The following is a 16718-nucleotide window of genomic DNA, read 5'->3' on the forward strand; positions in this document are numbered from 1 at the left end:
GAGAGAGAGAGAGAGAGAGAGAGAGAGAGAGAGACAGAGGCAGAGAGATCCAAGTCACCAGTTGCTGCCACTGAACTGAAAGCTTGCCTTTAGTGGCTGGGGACCACAGGCAGGGCCAAAGGGATAAAAGAAGCACGGTGCTCTGACCCAAACCCCAAATGCTGGGAGGAGTGGTTCTAAATTTCTTTTGGGGTCTCTGGTTCCAAGAGATTGGTTGGTTATGTCCTTGTTTTTTCTGGAGCTTTGTCTTCTTTTCACAGGAAGTCAAAGTTTGCAGAACATTCAGTTTTCATTCCTCACACCTCAGGGTTCCTGATCATGGCAGACTGTCACAGCTCCCTCACATGCTCCCTTCTGAGCCCACTGCCTAACGAGTTAGTAGCTCTCTTACAGAAAAGTTGAGAATGAAATGGAAGGACCCTTGAGGCAAATCTCGGAATCACACACAATGTTAGTGTTGGAAGGGACCCATCCAATGACTAGCTTAGTCTAATCACATAGTAGGAATAATACTGCATTTGAAGAAGGTTTGGGTTCCAGTCTAGGCAGTAACTAGGGTGGAGCGACTACAGATTTGCTTCACTGCATCGGAGTTTAGAAATCACGACCTGTACTCGAAATCTCTCAGATCAGTTTCCTGGACTTACCATGTGCTTCCTTTCCTAGGCAGGTCCCTGGAGACATCTCCCTTACCACCAACCTTTACACCCTTTGCTCTAGGCACTAAAATAGCTAGCCCCAGATCTGAGTTCAAGTTTGTTCACTTGCTATAAGACATTGGATAATCACTTAATACTTCTGGGTGTCTACTTCATGTGTAAAGTAAGCACGTTGGACTTGTTCTCTAGGAGTCCCTTATATCTCTAAAGTACTTTGCATCCCCATATTTTGCAGATGAGGAATCCAAATTTCAGAGAAATGACATGCCCAAAGTCTTACAGTTAGGAAGTAGCAAAGCTGGGGAGACTCCAAGTCCTGGGTTTGCCCTGCTTTGCCACGTTTCCTACAATCTAGGTGTTCAGTCATTTCAGTCATGTCCAACTCTTCTATTTTTTTTTTTTTGTCTTTTGGAGGGCAACTGGGGTTAAGTAACTTGCCCAAGGTTACACGGATAGTTTTTTTGTTTTAAGTGTCTGAGACCAGATCTGAACTCAGGTCCTCCTGACTCCAGGGCCAGCGCTTTACTCACTGTGCCACTTAGCTGCCCCCCATTTGGGGTTTTCTTGGTAAAGATACTGGAGTGGTTTACCATTTCCTTCTCCAGTTCATTGTACTCATGAGGAATATAAAGCAAACAGGGTTATGTGACTTGCCCAGGGTCACACAACTATTAAGTGTCTAAGGTCAGATTTGACTTCAGGTTTTCCTGACTCTAGGCCTGATACTCTATCTGATGTGCCACCTAACTGCCCCCTCCTCCAATCCACAGGGAAAGCAATTGTAGAAAAACTAAAAAGGCAGGTAGGTCCCCTCTTCTTTTTTTTTTTTTAACCTCAGCTTATGTTGGTTTGATGATTACATCCCCTTACTCACTCTCAGATCTGCTGGAGAAAACTCTCCCTCTTATCTTTGGTGCTTTGGCATTTCCAGACAGAAATGGAGAGCTGGATTTCTCTACCTTCCTTACCATCATGCATAAGCAAATGCAGCAGGAAGAGCCTCAGAAAGAAATTCTGTTGGCCATGTTGATGACTGATAAAGAGAAGAAGGGGTACATCACTGCGGAAGAACTAAGATCCAAACTCACTAAACTGGGAGAACGGCTAACTAACAAGGAAGGTAAGGGACTTCATGTGGGCCTGAAGGTAAATGACCTGCCCAAGGTCATACGAGCAGCTGAGGTCAGCTTAAGAGGACAAGTGGCCATCAGCTCCTTCTCATTTCTGTTGCTTCATTAACTGCTAACACAGGTGGGAGGACCAATCTTTTCTAGGCATGACTTGAGGTCCTACCAGCACTTCTGGTCCTTTTCCACACCTCACCCATGATCTCCTTAAAAGAGGATTGTGGATTTACAGTGAAAAGGGCTCTTGTAGTCCATGTAAGGAAACCACCTCATTAAAAAAAAACCAGATGCAGAAACTGAGGCTCAGAGAATTTAAGCTATTTGTCTCAAATAGCTGAGTATTAGGTAGTAAGCTGCAGAGGCAGAATTGGAACCCAGGTCCTTTTAACTCCACATCCAGAGATAACCATTGCTGTTATTGAGTCATATCCAATTCTTTGCGACCCCATTTGAAGTTTTCTTGGCAAAGATACTGGAGTGATTTGCCCTGTCCTTCTCCAGCTCATTTTACAGATGAGGAAAATGAGGCAAACAGGGTTAAGTGACTTGTCCAGGGTAACACAGCTAGGAAGTATCTGAGGCTAGCTTTGAACTCGGGAAGATGAGTCTTCCTGACTCCATGCCTAGCTCTATCCACTGCACCACCTACCTGCCTTTAAAGCAGTTGGATTAGATCAGGGGTGTGGAACCTTTGACCTCAAGGCCATATGTGGCCCTCTACGTCCTCAAGTGTGGCCCTTTGACTGAATCCAAACTTCACACAACAAATCCCCTTATTAAAAGAAATTGCATTAGATGATCTATATCTGAGGTACCTCTCTGCCTCTAAAATTCTATGAATTTAAAACAATATTGTTTTTTTTTTTTTAAGTTTTAATTTTGGATAAGAAAAGTAACTCATTCCAAGCAGGGGCAAAAATTGAGGGGTTTTCTTGAATTGTTTTAAATCCATCAGACTCATCGGCCCTGCCAGTATTTAAGGAAAAACTGCTCTTCTGAGAATATCAGGCAGCCTTCATAGAAAGGTAGTTTCCAAACCTACCACGGACTTTTCCTCAGGCCCCTTCTTGTTCTTGAAGTTCACACGGGTATCTGACCTTTGTCCTTGACAGCTAGAAAAGCAAATATCTAGGAGTCATCTGGTTCTAACACCCACACAATTTCCAGGGAAATACAGTATGTCAGGAATGCACAGGAGGATTCGACTCAGTTGAAACCTTTCCAAATCAACAGAATCACGGCCAACCTTTCTGCCTCCTAAGAACTTGCCTTTTTATTTGAGAAACCAGATCCTCCTTGGGCTCGACTCCAACCCCAAACCTCTATATCAAACAAAGACCCTGCTCTAGAAGGAACCACTTTGAATTCTGTATTTATAATCTCCCCTCTCCCACCCCACAGGATGGCGGTCTGGCCCAAACCACCATTGGTCCTCCCTCCCACTCGGGTGATTTGCACAATGGGGAACTGACGGGTGATTCAAGAATCCAGCTTCCCTTCCTCTCTTCTAGCCCGTGTTTCCCTTCATGGCACTACCCGACCACATCACTCTCAACATTTCATGTTTCTTCATAGGTGACAACCAAATTCCAGAGCCTGAGGCCAGAAACCTGGGAATAATTTTCCTTCTGGCTAATTAGTTAATCCCTTTTCTTTCAGGCCCCTACCGAAAATCCATCTGATCCTTAATGAAAGCCCAATCTAGGTGGGTGGGTGGGAAATCTACTTACTATGCAAAATAGATGCTGCTTTTCTTTTCTTTTCAAACAGCACTTTTTTTTTGGGGGGGGGGGAAGGAATGGCTTTCTTTATATCCCCAGCACTTAGCACGTGTTTGGCAAATAGTAGGTGCTTAATAGATAATTGTTGATTTAAGACACTGAATTTAAGTCAAAAGTACCACCACTTCTGGGGCAGCTAGGTGGCTCAGTGAATAGAGTGCCAGCCCTGGAGTCAGGAGGATCTGAGTTCAAATCCGACCTCAGATACTTAACACAGACTAGGTCACTTAATCCCAACTGCCCTCCAAAAAAATTAAAAGCTAAAAATAAAGTACCTACTTTTTAGCTATTCTGTGAAAGGCAGGCAGCCGGAGTGATCGTGAAGTCTTAGGTCAACTCTTGCCTCTGACTTAAACTAATTGTGTGATTTTGGGCAGATTATTTAACTTCTCTGTGTCTCAGGCCCCCCAAGACTATGAATTGCAGAGTGATTGAAGATCTGAATTTGGGAGAGGGGGTTTTCTCATTGGGAGTTTCCTGCACTGAGGAAATTATATGTCTAGATGACCAAGAAATGTATGAGGCCCAGTGATAAAAAATATCAGGAGGGATCTCTCCCCTCAAGCATCTTACATTCTAGACGGGGGAATAAGATACACGTACCAGTGATTATGATAAAATTGAACAGAAGGGTATGACAGATGAGAAGGGAGGAAACACTTCTACATGAGGCATTAGGAAAGGCTTCATGAAGGGGCTGAGGTGGTCCCTCACATGGGCTTGGAAGAAAGGGCTTTTAAGAAGCAGTGATATATAATGAGACAGTTCCAGGGACAATTGACGGTATCCAGGGATAGGGAATCTGCGACTTCAAGGCCACATGTGGCCCTCTAGGTCCTCAAGTGCTGCCCTTTGACTGAATCCAAACTTCACAGAACTCTTTCCCCATCCCCTTGCTACACAAACTGAGAAAGGCAAAAGAGAGTGGGATGAGGTTAGGGAGTGGCTATTTATTCCCGATTAGCTAGAGCCTAGTTATTACTGTTATTCAGCTGTGTCTGACTCTTCCTGACCCCATTTGGGGTTTTCTTGGCAGAGATATTCCAGTAGTTTGCCTTCTCTACCTCATTTTACAGATGAGAAGATTGAGGCAAACAAGGTTAAGTGACTTGCCCAGGGTCACACAGCTAATAGCAGAGAAGGGAAATAGTATGAATAAAGCTAAGAATAGCAGGTTGGAGCTAATTCCTGCAGGCAATGAAGAACCATGGGAGATTTTTGAGCAAGCGGATTTTCTGCTCAGACCTGCATTAGGAAGATAATTTGGTTAGTAGTCTGAAGGCTGAACTGGAGAAGGAAGAATGAAGAACTTGTCATATAGATTGGGATCTAAAAAATTTTCAGGGGACTCCTATATCTTCATGAATCCCCCATGAAATATAAAAACTTTTGGGTAGGCTCATATCTTAAAATTCTTATCACCTTTCCAGAAACCAGATTTGAGAATTTTGTGGGGGTTGGGGGGGCTTTGGAGGGGGATTTGTTTTGCATTAAGTATGGGTAAGAAAGGGAATAAAAATTAATAGGATCTCAGAGATGGAAGGGGCCTCTGACGTCATCTGTTTTCACCAAGCTATATAGGAGTAGAATTCCCCTCTACAATACTGCTAAAGAGTAGTCACCCATCTGCTCAAAGACCTCCAGTGATAGAAAGGAACATTGATGATGATGGAGGATGGAGTCAGAGATTTTGTAAGATTTTACCTAAGACTCATTCCATCTCAAGTACTTCCCTATGCCGTGTCATAAACAAATATCCTTGTTAATGACAACACTGAGGTCTGCAAAGAGAAGAGCCCCCTTGACATGGAAAGCCCTTTCTAGAACATTTCCTAACTTGGGAACCAGAAGACCCACTTTCACCAAACAGGATCTAACACTTGACGGAAATATCCCTATTGTCTTTTTCTCCAAGTCAGGGCTTTGCATTCGTGTCAGGGTTTGTTTTTGTTTTTTTTTTGCATGAGTATCAGGGTTAGTTACTCGAGAGGCTGCTGGGTCAGGAAGTGCCTCTGTCTTCTTGTTGCACTCCTTCAGTGAGGGGAGAACCACTACCTTCCTGTTCTGCTTTTGGATGACGGACTTTTAGCCAGTTCTTCCTTATATCAAGACTCTTGGCAGCTTCTACCCCCTACTCCTGGTTTTGTCTCCTGGGACCAAAATGAATATGTCTAAACTCTCTTCCCTGGGCATAGCCCTTCAAATCCTTGAAGATACAAGACTATTATGTCTCTCCCTTCCAACATAGGCTATAATTTTCAGACCCTTCCCTATCCTGGCTGTCAATGTGCTTGAGCAATGTCTTTCCTAAAATATAACTCTCAGAACTGAACAGTCTTCCAGATATGATCCAATCAGGGAAGAAGTGAAATCATCTGTGACTTCCCTAACTCTGGACACCGTGCTTTTCAGTGTAATACATGGTCACATCAGGTTTGGGGGGCTATACCATCAAATAATAATTAGAGGCAGAACATTTTCTGGAGAGTAATGTCAAGAATACAATTAAAAGCTTGAGGGTCTAAATAAGCTTCCCTAGGTAGTGAAATGCTCAGTTCCTTCCACAGTTCATACCTGCTGGGAGTGTCAAGCATTTAGAATTTTTTGGAGGCTTACTGAAATTAGTCCAAGATGGACTTGGGAGTCAAGAAGACCTTGGGGCGGCCAGGTGGCTCAGCGAGTAAGAGCACGGCTCCAGTGTTGGGATGACCTGGAGATCAAATCTGGGCTCAGATACTTAGCACCACACCCAGAAATAACTGGCCGTGTAACCTTGAGCAAGTTACTTAACCCCAATTGCTTAAAAAAAAAAAAAAGACCTATATCCAAATCCTGCCTCAGACTCTAGCTAGGTAAGTCATAACTCATTTTGGGCCCATTTTCCCATTTGTAAAATGGGGAGATTGCATTAGATGGCCTTTATGATACAAGGTAACTGAGTTAGCTTGGAGGCAGCTAGGTGGTACAGTGAATAGAGCACCAACTCTGGAGTCAAGAGAACCTGAGTTCAAATCCAGCCTCAGACATTACTAGCTATGTGACCTTGGGCAAGTCACTTAACCCCAATTGCCTTACCAAAAAAAACAAAGTAAAAAGGAATTAGCTTGGTGGACTTGGAGTCAGGAGGCCTGGGCTCTAGTCCCATTTTCTGTCACTAATTAGCAAAGTCCCTTTTCTTTGTTTCCCACATCTACAATAAGAAAGCTGGCTTAGATGATCTCTCATCCATCATGGCTGTAACATTCTACAAATTTCTGGATACAGTGAGTAGGTGTATGCTATTTTGAACCACAAGATTGTTTAAAATCACCATAATGGCTTTAAGGATAAAATAAATATTTCTCCTCACTTTTTCAATCTAGTAATTACCAAGATTGTGACTGATACAGCACCTAGATTCCCCCTTTCCCTCCCCCCCTCCCAGGTCCTGAGGGACTCATCTAGCTCCTTTATTTGCCAGCTATATAGGATTGAGAGGCAACATGGCTGTGGATGGAGACCCAGGAAGATCTGATTCAAGTCTTCCCTGCCACACATAAGGGCTGTGTGACTGTGGCCAAGTCAACATTCCTTCTTAGTGTTCCTAAGCAACTCCCTGAGACTCCAAGTTGTAGAATAATCCTACCAATAAAATCACAGGTCTGGTTCCAAAAAATCTACAGAAAGTTAGCACGTAGGCCGCTGTTATTCTCCTAATTCATGTGTTTAATGGTCTGTATCTAAAGCAAACAACACATGCTACCAAACTCACATACATCTATCATTGGTTTAGCCAGCAAAGAAAATCATAGTATTCCCAATGAATAGAGAGAAGGACCAATTTTATCTCCTGCTGCAAGGCAGAAAGGACATCAGAACCTGGCAATACAGGTGCTGAATGATTTTTTCCCTTTTTAAATCTTGAGTAGCTATGTAGGCTTGAAGGCATTCCCAAGACCTGGTATTGGCCTACTTTAGGACCTTGGTTTTTACCAATCTTTAGATTAGGGACAGGAAATCATCACTGAGCATGACCCAAATTCTACCCAGATGGTGTCGTCAGGCACTGGCACGATGCTGGAAAATCGTGTTTCCTATTAAAATGGGCATGAGGGAGTCTCCTGCTGGCAGCCTTCATCTTGCTAGAAAGTGACTCAGAGGCCCTAGCAGTAGAGGGATCTGATGTTCAGGGACAACATACTGGGATGTTTCCAACTAGCCGGCTGTTTCATAGGAAACTTCTTGGTGTAGAAAGATAAATTACAGTCTCCTCAACTTCCTAAAAATACCCAGAACTACTATTACTAGATACCAGCTTGGGTACTGAGTATAATAATTACACTTTGGGGAAGAATGGCTGAACAGAGACTCACAGGACATTTTCTAACTGCCCTGAATAACATGTGAATATATGGTGTTTCTGTCCCAGATAATTTAACACGGTAAGTGACAATTTTCATATACTGATTTGACTCTTGTAAGTTGAATCCTTTGAAAAAGTACAGAATAAAACTCTCAACTATAACAGCTTATGGTGGGGAAAGAGGTTGCCCTTGTGTGGAACATGGAATCAATGAACTTAATATTTTGATAACCGTATTTCAATATAATTGATTTCTAAGCCTACCTATTTTATGTACCTAAAAGTTTAATTCTAAGAAGGGATTCATAGGTTTCACCACATTGACAAAGGAGCTCATGATACACAAAAAGGCTAAGAACCTCTGCCTTAGAGCAAAAGCTGAAAGGATGAGGAAAAGAAGTAAAGCAGGATTAAATTGAGTCCATATTCTGGAAGAGATAATGATATTGGGTGAAAGGTATACTGGAAAACCAATATTTTGCCCAGGCATCTAGAACCAGAAGAAAAATCAGAAACAAAAGTTAAAAAAAAAACTCAGAATAATTATAGTTTTATGTTTGTGGTTTATAAATAGCAGATTGATTTCAGTTCTAATATTCTCATTTGAGGAAAGATTATAAAAGAAAGATAACCTAGTACTAAATATCTTATTCATATCATGGAATAACGGGGAGAGAAAGAAGCAATTTTTTCCCTCACACTGTCTATATCAAGGTCAGTATGATTCCAGTGTAGGGATAGAGATATAGTAGGTGTTTGATACATGTTTGTTAAACTCATCCCAAAGCTAGGGAATCTTGAAGAGACTGGGCCAATCCTGAGTTAAAAATGGTGGTTCAAACTGGTTTTTCAAATAAAGGCTGGAGTGAGAACAAGCTTCTCACAATGGTTTCCTCCTCACTTTCCCAAATGCTTAGAATGTCTCTGGAAATAGTCTGAACTCAGACTAAAACCATTTAAGGTTGGCAAAATTCAAAGCCATATTTAGTGAGGGCAGAGGGAAAATTGACTGAGCTCCAAGGGCATGGGATCGGACCAACGCTTCTCTTATTTATTTTGTACTCAAGACCTTGCTTACTTCAATGTGTGGGAATGCTACATAACCTTTGGTATTGTAATAAAATGGAAAATATAGGGAGGGGAATCTCAGTTTCTGAAAAGAGCATAATGTGATGCATACAAACAGCACTGGAACTGAACTCAGAAATAATGTGATTCATTATAGTGGATGATCTCCTGAGAGAAGCTAATATTGGACCAAACGGCAAAGTGAAATACAATGAGTTTATCCAAATGATCACCCTTCCTGCACCAGATTACTGAATTGGATACATATGGATACGAGGAGTCATTTTTGAAATCTGAAAACTTCTGATACTTGATTGGATTTTTATAAAATGTATCCCTTTTACTCTAGGGGGAATGGTAATGTCATACCTACAGTGCTACCTTATGTCCCTGATGCAGACACAAGGACTTCTCTGTAATGATACAAATAAAATTGTTTTAACAGTGCCATGTTATCTGTTTAAATGGGACTATTAGTTAAAGACCAAAATGGTAACTAGATGGCAAAGTTGAAAGTGTTGGGTCTTGAGTCAGGAAGACTCTTCTTGAGCATAAATGTGGCCTTAGACATATAATAGTTTCGTGACCCCAGGCAAGTCACTTAACCCTGTTTGCCTCAGTTTCCCCCATCTGTACAATGAGCAGAAAAAGAAAATGGCAAACTACTCCAGTATTTTTGCCAAGAAAACCTTAAGTGGAGTCATGAAGTCAGACACTACTGAAAAATAACTGAATTAAACACCAAACACTACCTTCAAAGATCAGCGACTGATTTCCAAATAAAAAGAAAAATTCGTTGCCACTCCAGTGTTGTTAAAATATTCTTGGTGAGGTTTCATGCTGCATCATAGGGTCAGTCTCACATTTCCAGTCCTTATCTTATGTATCATAATTCTAGCATATTCCTCAACACACATATACACATAAAAATAGTCACTGATGCAGAAACCTACTAGCTAAATAGGGGAAAACAGTGTGTAATAATTAAGTTGATGCACTAAGGTTCTACTACAGATAGAACATGCTGAAATGCACGGACACCCTACACAAGAAAAAAATTTCTGACACTTATGAAAACTTAAAAGCACTTGACACTACCCACTACTAGCATGGGCTTTTCACTACCTAGAGAGGTTCATTTACACCCCAAGAGCTTGACTTATTTTTTATCACCCAGGGATATGGAGTTCCTTTTTCTCCTATACACCTCAAAACTTGGTAAGCTCTTCTCTTGGTTAAGGCAAATCTCACTAAATGTGCCTTTGATACAACCCCCTTCTGGAGCTTGTGCCTTGGATCACTCATTTCTCTAGCTTTCCAATCTTTAATCTCTTGCTAACAGCTCCTTACCCACTAGCTGTCTTTTTCTATTTAAAAAAAAAAAAGCTTTCCCTGGATCCCAATCATCTCAAGCTCTGTCCTCCCTTTCAGATACAACTCATAAAGACGATAAGGTACATGTTCTCCCTTGCCACCCACTCACTTCTCAACCCCCTGCTATACCATCACTCTATGGAAACTAGAGTACTGGAGGGCTATTAATAAACTCAGTGGTTAAACTCTGACCTTTTCTCAGTCTACATCTTCTGAGACTTTTTTGGAGTTTCTGACACAATTTTGCCTCTTCCTGTCTCCACCCTTTTCCCCCATTTGGCATCCACAACTTTCTGTCTCCTACCTATGTGGATGCTTCTCAAGCTCTTTGTGGATTACCTTTTTTTTTTTTTTTTTTTTTAAAGCAACTGGGGTTAAGTAACTTGCTCAAAGTTACATGGCCAGGTGTTTCTGGGTGGGTGCTAAGTGTCTGAGCCCGGATTCGATCCCCAGGTCATCCCGACACTGGGGTCAGTGCTCTTACTCACTGTGCTACCTGGCCACCCCTACCTTTTAATTTTTAATTTCTAAACATGGGCATTCCAAGGCTCTCTCCTGGGACCACCTTTTTTCTTTACACCTTTCCTTGAGGGGTGAACTCATTTGTTCTATGATTTTATAATTTTTACTTTGATGAATATTATATAGCTACATTCACCCTTACACAACATTCATATGGTCCAATGGAATTTAAAATTCAACATGTTCAAAAACAGAACTCTTCCTCAATTTTCCCCAATTGTTCCTTTCTCCAATCCATCCTTTGTATATTTACTAAAGTAATCTTCGTAAGGCATAGGCAGGACCACTACTTTCTTGTATTTGATGACTTTCTAGCCTTTTCAGGATAAAAACAAAAACAAACCTCTAGTCATTTAAAGCACTCTACAACATAGCTCCTACCCTCTAGACTTAACACCTCTTTTTTAATGTGTTGTAGCCAAACTGTATCACTTATTTTTCTCTAAACTTGGCCTTCTCTTCCTGAAAGCATGTCATCTCCAATCCCTGGAAGGTAACCCTTCTTTGTCTGCCTCTTAGATTTCTTGTTATGACCTTAAAGGCCCAGTTCAGGTGCCACCTACTTTGCATAGTAGTCTTTGATCCTAACTTTTCTCCCCCAGTTTGATGTTCCTCCTCAAATATTCCGAAGGTACTGTCTTGATCTATCCTTTTTCTCCTTTAGTCTTTACTGTCTTAGAATTATTTCTGCACATTTTTTAACCTGCTTCTCTGCCTACAGTAGAATATAATCTCCTTGAATATAGTGGCTGTTTCAAGAACAGTGTCAATCACATTAAATTGCATTGAAATTTTTAGGATGCTCTAGTGTTAAAACACATAGGAGATACTAAATAAATGCCAAATTTATGAGAACTCAAGTCCCTTTTTTTCACTAGATTATACCATACTGCTCTTAGAATTGTATGGAGTGCTGGAACCTTCTCATGTTTATACTGTTTAAACTGTCCCAAATGGATGTGCCAACTCAAGATCTCTCAATCAAAAATTCTAAGATATTAATATCCTATTCTTACACTAAATCACAGAACTGCATGTGATCTACTTATTTTCTTGTGCCATTTACAGAATAGTGGTGGCACTCTTTAACTATTAAAAATTTGGGTGTAATAATTTTTAAAAAAATGACTACCACAGTATTTAGAGCTGGGAGGAAGCCTAAAGTCTAATCCTTTCATTTTAAAACATGAGAAAACTGAGATCTTGATAGGGAAAGCAACTGGCCCAAGGTCACGTGGGTAATTAGTAGTAGAGCCAGGATTTATTTACATCCAGGTCTTTGGACTCCACATTCTAGAGCTCTTTGTACTTCACGGCACTCTTCTTTGCCAGTCACTTTACAATAATAGGGAAAAGGATACTTGCACATTTCTTACTTACCACATAGTCATTTATGGCAAAATTGCCTTTCTTTTAAATCTCTGGTGCTTTGGAAAGATTATCACCTTCTATGCCCAACAGTATATTTTACAGAAGACAATTAACTGAGTGCTTTTTTTTTTAATTACATCTAAAGATCTCTACATAAACAGGTAACATTCAATAGGTAAACAATTTTTTTCCAATGCATGTAATAAATATTTTCACTTGGTACTTTTATACAAACTGACATTGGTCTACTATACATTTTTAAAAGCCATTTTACTGGTTTGGCATGCGGTATGGAAACTCTAAAGAGAAATTTTTAAGGCAATGAGTCACAGATTTAAGTTCATGGAATTTATGGTAACTTTTATATCTGTTTATATACATTTCCCTTTGTTAATTAAACAATTAACAGCAGCACACTCTGGGACCACCAGCTATTCTCCACCCCCCTTTTGCATCTAAACTGTTTATTTTTTTTTTAAGAATTTAACAACACTTACATTGATAAAACAAAATCTTTCCTAAAATAATTTTAAATGTGCTTTAAAACCTTGAAATGCTGAATGTATTTAAAATTGAATTGAAAACAATTCTCTCCACAGTTACTAATTTTAAAACTGGGGTATGACTCCAACCAGTTTCTGAAATCCAATATAAAGAAGCAAATCACACTCTTCTTAGGAGGCTTAGGTGAATCTTTGCTAAACAGGTAATGATATAGAACTGTGATAATACTTATATTAAGAAGAATAAGAAATCTTTTAATGCTCAAAATAAATTATCATCAACCAGCCTTGGCATGGTTAAAGTTCAGATTTTGTTTGTAAAAGATGTATCCAATAATGCCCATAAAAGCAATTAAAAGCCATTTCAACCCTGCTATTCAAACAGCAATTACTCATATCTGTGTGCAGATATACATACACACATACAGTATTGTACATAAACACATATACGGACAAACACACACACCTACTGTGAAAGACTCAGGCAACAGGGACAGGAGCCAAATGCCTAAAGATCAGAGTTACTGAATCTGTTCGTAGACAGTTCACCAAAGTTGAAAGAATCAGACAAAACAAGGAACTACTTTTTTTAACCTCTTTCTGAGACAAATGCAGTGTGATATGACTAATACTTTTTTTTTTTTACTGAATTGAAAGGGTCAGCTACAGATACTGAGATCTGATAGTAAATAATAAAAATTGCTATCAAATGCAACATTAAAAAAAATTCAACACAAGAAAAATATAACCAAGTACAATGGAATGAACACCAATACTCAAAGGTAAGAGAAGAGTTAATTTCTTTTGTGAAAGAATGAAAGAACATAAAAGGTGAATGGAAATGTACTCCTCCTCCCCCCATTTTCTGCCCTTCTTTATTTAGTTCTGGAGCAATGTTTTGGACTGAGGGACATGGAACCTAAGACATAATCTTGCTGAATAAATGCTGAGTGGTTTTCAATTCATCCAAAATGTTTGTAATTCAGTTCCATACACAAAGGTATTGATCTGAAAACTAAAAAAAAAAACTTTTAAATTTACCTTTAAAATAATTAAATTAATGGAAACGTGCTTTATTATGATATGAAATAAGAACTCCCCATATGTTTTGCCATCATTTCCACCCCAAGGTCAAATTTAGAAATATATTATGACTTTATTACTAAATATATTAGTCTAAATGAATAAGCCAGCAGTATTTCTGAAAAGTGTTTAAACAAACACCTCAATACCAGATTCAATTTATAACTGAAGTATTTCCCATTTTATGATGTTTTATTTTAACTGACATTTAATAGACTTTTATTATAAACGGTCATATAGTGAATATAACTCAGTCAAGTTATGTGTGGAATACACATGCTCAGGGGAAGACTATTTAACTCACTTGTAGCTCACACACACTTATCTATAAATACATATATACACACACATATACATATAAACACAAACATTTTGTTTTTTTTTTCCCCAAATTCAAGTCAACAATTTAGTGGCAGAGGGAGGCTGTAAAAACACAAAGACTATTTTTAGATGCTACATATTCATGTGAACCAATACATTTATCATACAACTGATCATACAGCAATCTTGACTTCTATCTGAATGAAAGTAGGTCATTTTGTTATCAATGCAAGGTTTAAAAAGACAACTTCATACACAAAAGGTGGTCCTTGATCAACTGTGAAAACAACTAGCTGACATCAAGTGTTCAAACATAAAAACCCAGACTGGAAAACTGGCAAATTTAATAATCCTCATCTTTCCTGATAAACTTATTCCCTGCACTCTCAACCAGCTAGAAAAATATTCTGTACACCAGAGAATACCATATCTTCTCTGATGGTGACTTTGGGACACAAGTAGAATCACTTTCCCCCCTTCAGTTTTTCTTTATTCCCCCCACCCCATTTCTGAAAAACAGCTTTCAATCTATTTACACATTCCACTATTTAATAAGAATGGTTCAGGCCAACTGATTCCATAGTTTTATAAAATGTCTTTCCTATGTCATGCATGTCTTGAAAAGGTGAAAAAAAAAATAGAGCCAAAAAATTAAAATTAAAGAAAATTTAAATGGTGGGCATTAAGTTTGGCCCAAAACTGAAGAAGAGAAGTATACTGCTAGCCAGAAATTAAAAGTGACAAAGTAAAAAACATTATGATCTTTAAACCCTTTATCGAATAGAGGATTTCTACAAGACATATTGAGTGCTACAGAATTATTTTCCAAAAGCATTTACTTTTAGAATTATTTCTCTTACAGTTTTTTTTTTTGATGCTGCACCATGACCTCTTTTAGCTGCACAAACCAAGCAATAGAGTATTTTAAATTATTTTTACTTTCTTAGCCTGGTGAAAATTTTTCTCATAAAAACTTGTTACCCTTTCCACCAAAGCAGGTGTTCGCGGACTACATAAGTAATAATTCTGGCAACCTAGAAGAGTTCCAACTTCTATCATTCCAACTTAAGAGTTGGTATGAAAGTATGTCAGTCCTTTTCAGGTTAAGATGGTTTTCATAAGCCCACCAACGCCTTTTGGTTTGTTTGTTTGTTTTTTTCTGCTCAGTTAGCTTTAGTTTGGTATCTCCAAAAGGAAATATTTAGGGTGTGTGCAGCAGATAGAAGTTATGTGATGGAATACAAGCAACTGGGAAATTCTGCAAAGATTCTTAAATGTCAACTTTAAGATCTTTAACATGTTTGGGGAAGTGGAAAACTTGATATTCCAACTGAATATAAACTTGGATAAAATCAGAAGTGACAAAAACACATACACTAACAACACTCCCATAAACTATGTTCTGAAACACAGAGGGAATGAATGCACCAGGACAGATGAGATTTATATAACTTAAGGTTGGGTAAAATCTATGCAAAACACAGAACTCAGCTCGGCCATTATCAGGAAATGGCATTTTTTTAAAGGTGTTTTTTTTCCCCTAACAAAAAAACAAAAACAAAACCTGCCTACAATTTAAAACTTCATACATGCAATTCCTTTTCTGTTACTGCAAAGAAAATAATGTCCTTTATGTCCAAACTACAAAAATAAAACCACAGGACAAATGTAAATGTTGAAAACAAAATCTTCAGAATCCAATAAAATGAATAGAAGGTGGTTTGTGGGTGGCTGTTTTTTCTTTTCTTTTTTTTTTTTTCGCGTGTTTTACCAGACAGGCAGTCTTAGGTTTATATACAAAAGTAAAACTGAAAATATAGTTTTGTTCTCTGTACATTTCTTTTAATTTTTTTCCCTAAAAAAAGGAAAAAAAACCACACACTTGTGTACGTTTCTAAACAGAATAAAGTAAAACAGAGCACAAAGTTCTCTTCTTTCTGCCAAGTTCATTGAGTCTGGGGGGTAGGAAGAAGGGAGAAGGAGAGGGGAAATCAGTCCAAGGAGATAATGTCCGGTATGATGCCAAAGATTGATGCCGTGTCTGTGCCGCTTCTATTGGCAACTGCATGGCCATGACTTTCTCGCAGGCTGTTAGAAGAAACAAGACTGCTGTTACTGCCACTACTGCTTCCATTCGTGGTTGGAAGGGCAGTGCTACCTCCTGCATTTAACTGATCAAGAAACATCTGCGAAGAGGCATATGGAAAAAAACGAGACGAGTGTAAGAGGTCCTGATCATCTGAGACAGCTGCTGCTGCAGCGGCAAGAAGGGAGGTGTTGTAATGCTAGGAAAAAAAGACAAATAATTTAAAATTATACTTCTGAATTATTAAGTTTTCTTCCCATCAGCACAAACTTTTAAGTAGGAAATTGAAATATATTATAAATGTCCAAATGTTCCTTAGTAAGACAACTGGTACAATCAAGTGAATTTATGAAGTAGTGATCATTTACCTCTGAGACCGTGGTTTCTGAAACCAGAAGAAAACTGAAAGTAAAAGCATCAGTGCTCTTTATTCAAATGCAGAAAGCAATAAAATCTCAAAAGTCAAAAATTACAAAGCAGA

The 16718-nt window shown here is 39.0% G+C and overlaps 2 protein-coding genes across 5 annotated transcripts in view; one reads left to right on the forward strand and one right to left on the reverse strand.

Annotated features, from left to right (window-relative positions):
- Positions 1-9424, forward strand: part of CALML4 (calmodulin like 4) — a 434126-nt gene extending 424702 nt beyond the window's left edge. Inside the window, exons 5-6 of the mRNA XM_069098221.1 lie at positions 1591-1779; positions 9135-9424. Coding sequence (XP_068954322.1) covers positions 1591-1779; positions 9135-9232 — 287 coding nt within the window. The 3' untranslated portion in view covers positions 9233-9424. The remainder of the gene's footprint in view (positions 1-1590; positions 1780-9134) is intronic.
- A 3552-nt stretch (positions 9425-12976) lies between these two features.
- PIAS1 (protein inhibitor of activated STAT 1) overlaps positions 12977-16718 on the reverse strand; it is a 145725-nt gene continuing 141983 nt past the window's right edge. For all 4 annotated transcript variants that reach the window (XM_069098222.1, XM_069098225.1, XM_069098223.1 and 1 more), the window contains one exon: positions 12977-16436. In XM_069098222.1, coding sequence (XP_068954323.1) covers positions 16143-16436 — 294 coding nt within the window. In that variant the 3' untranslated portion in view covers positions 12977-16142. The remainder of the gene's footprint in view (positions 16437-16718) is intronic.

The sequence above is a fragment of the Petaurus breviceps genome, unplaced genomic scaffold (genome assembly GCF_028583685.1).
Source record: "Petaurus breviceps papuanus isolate PSGF00001 unplaced genomic scaffold, PetGlider_PUasm1.0 37, whole genome shotgun sequence".
In the NCBI taxonomy this organism is placed as follows: domain Eukaryota; kingdom Metazoa; phylum Chordata; class Mammalia; order Diprotodontia; family Petauridae; genus Petaurus; species Petaurus breviceps.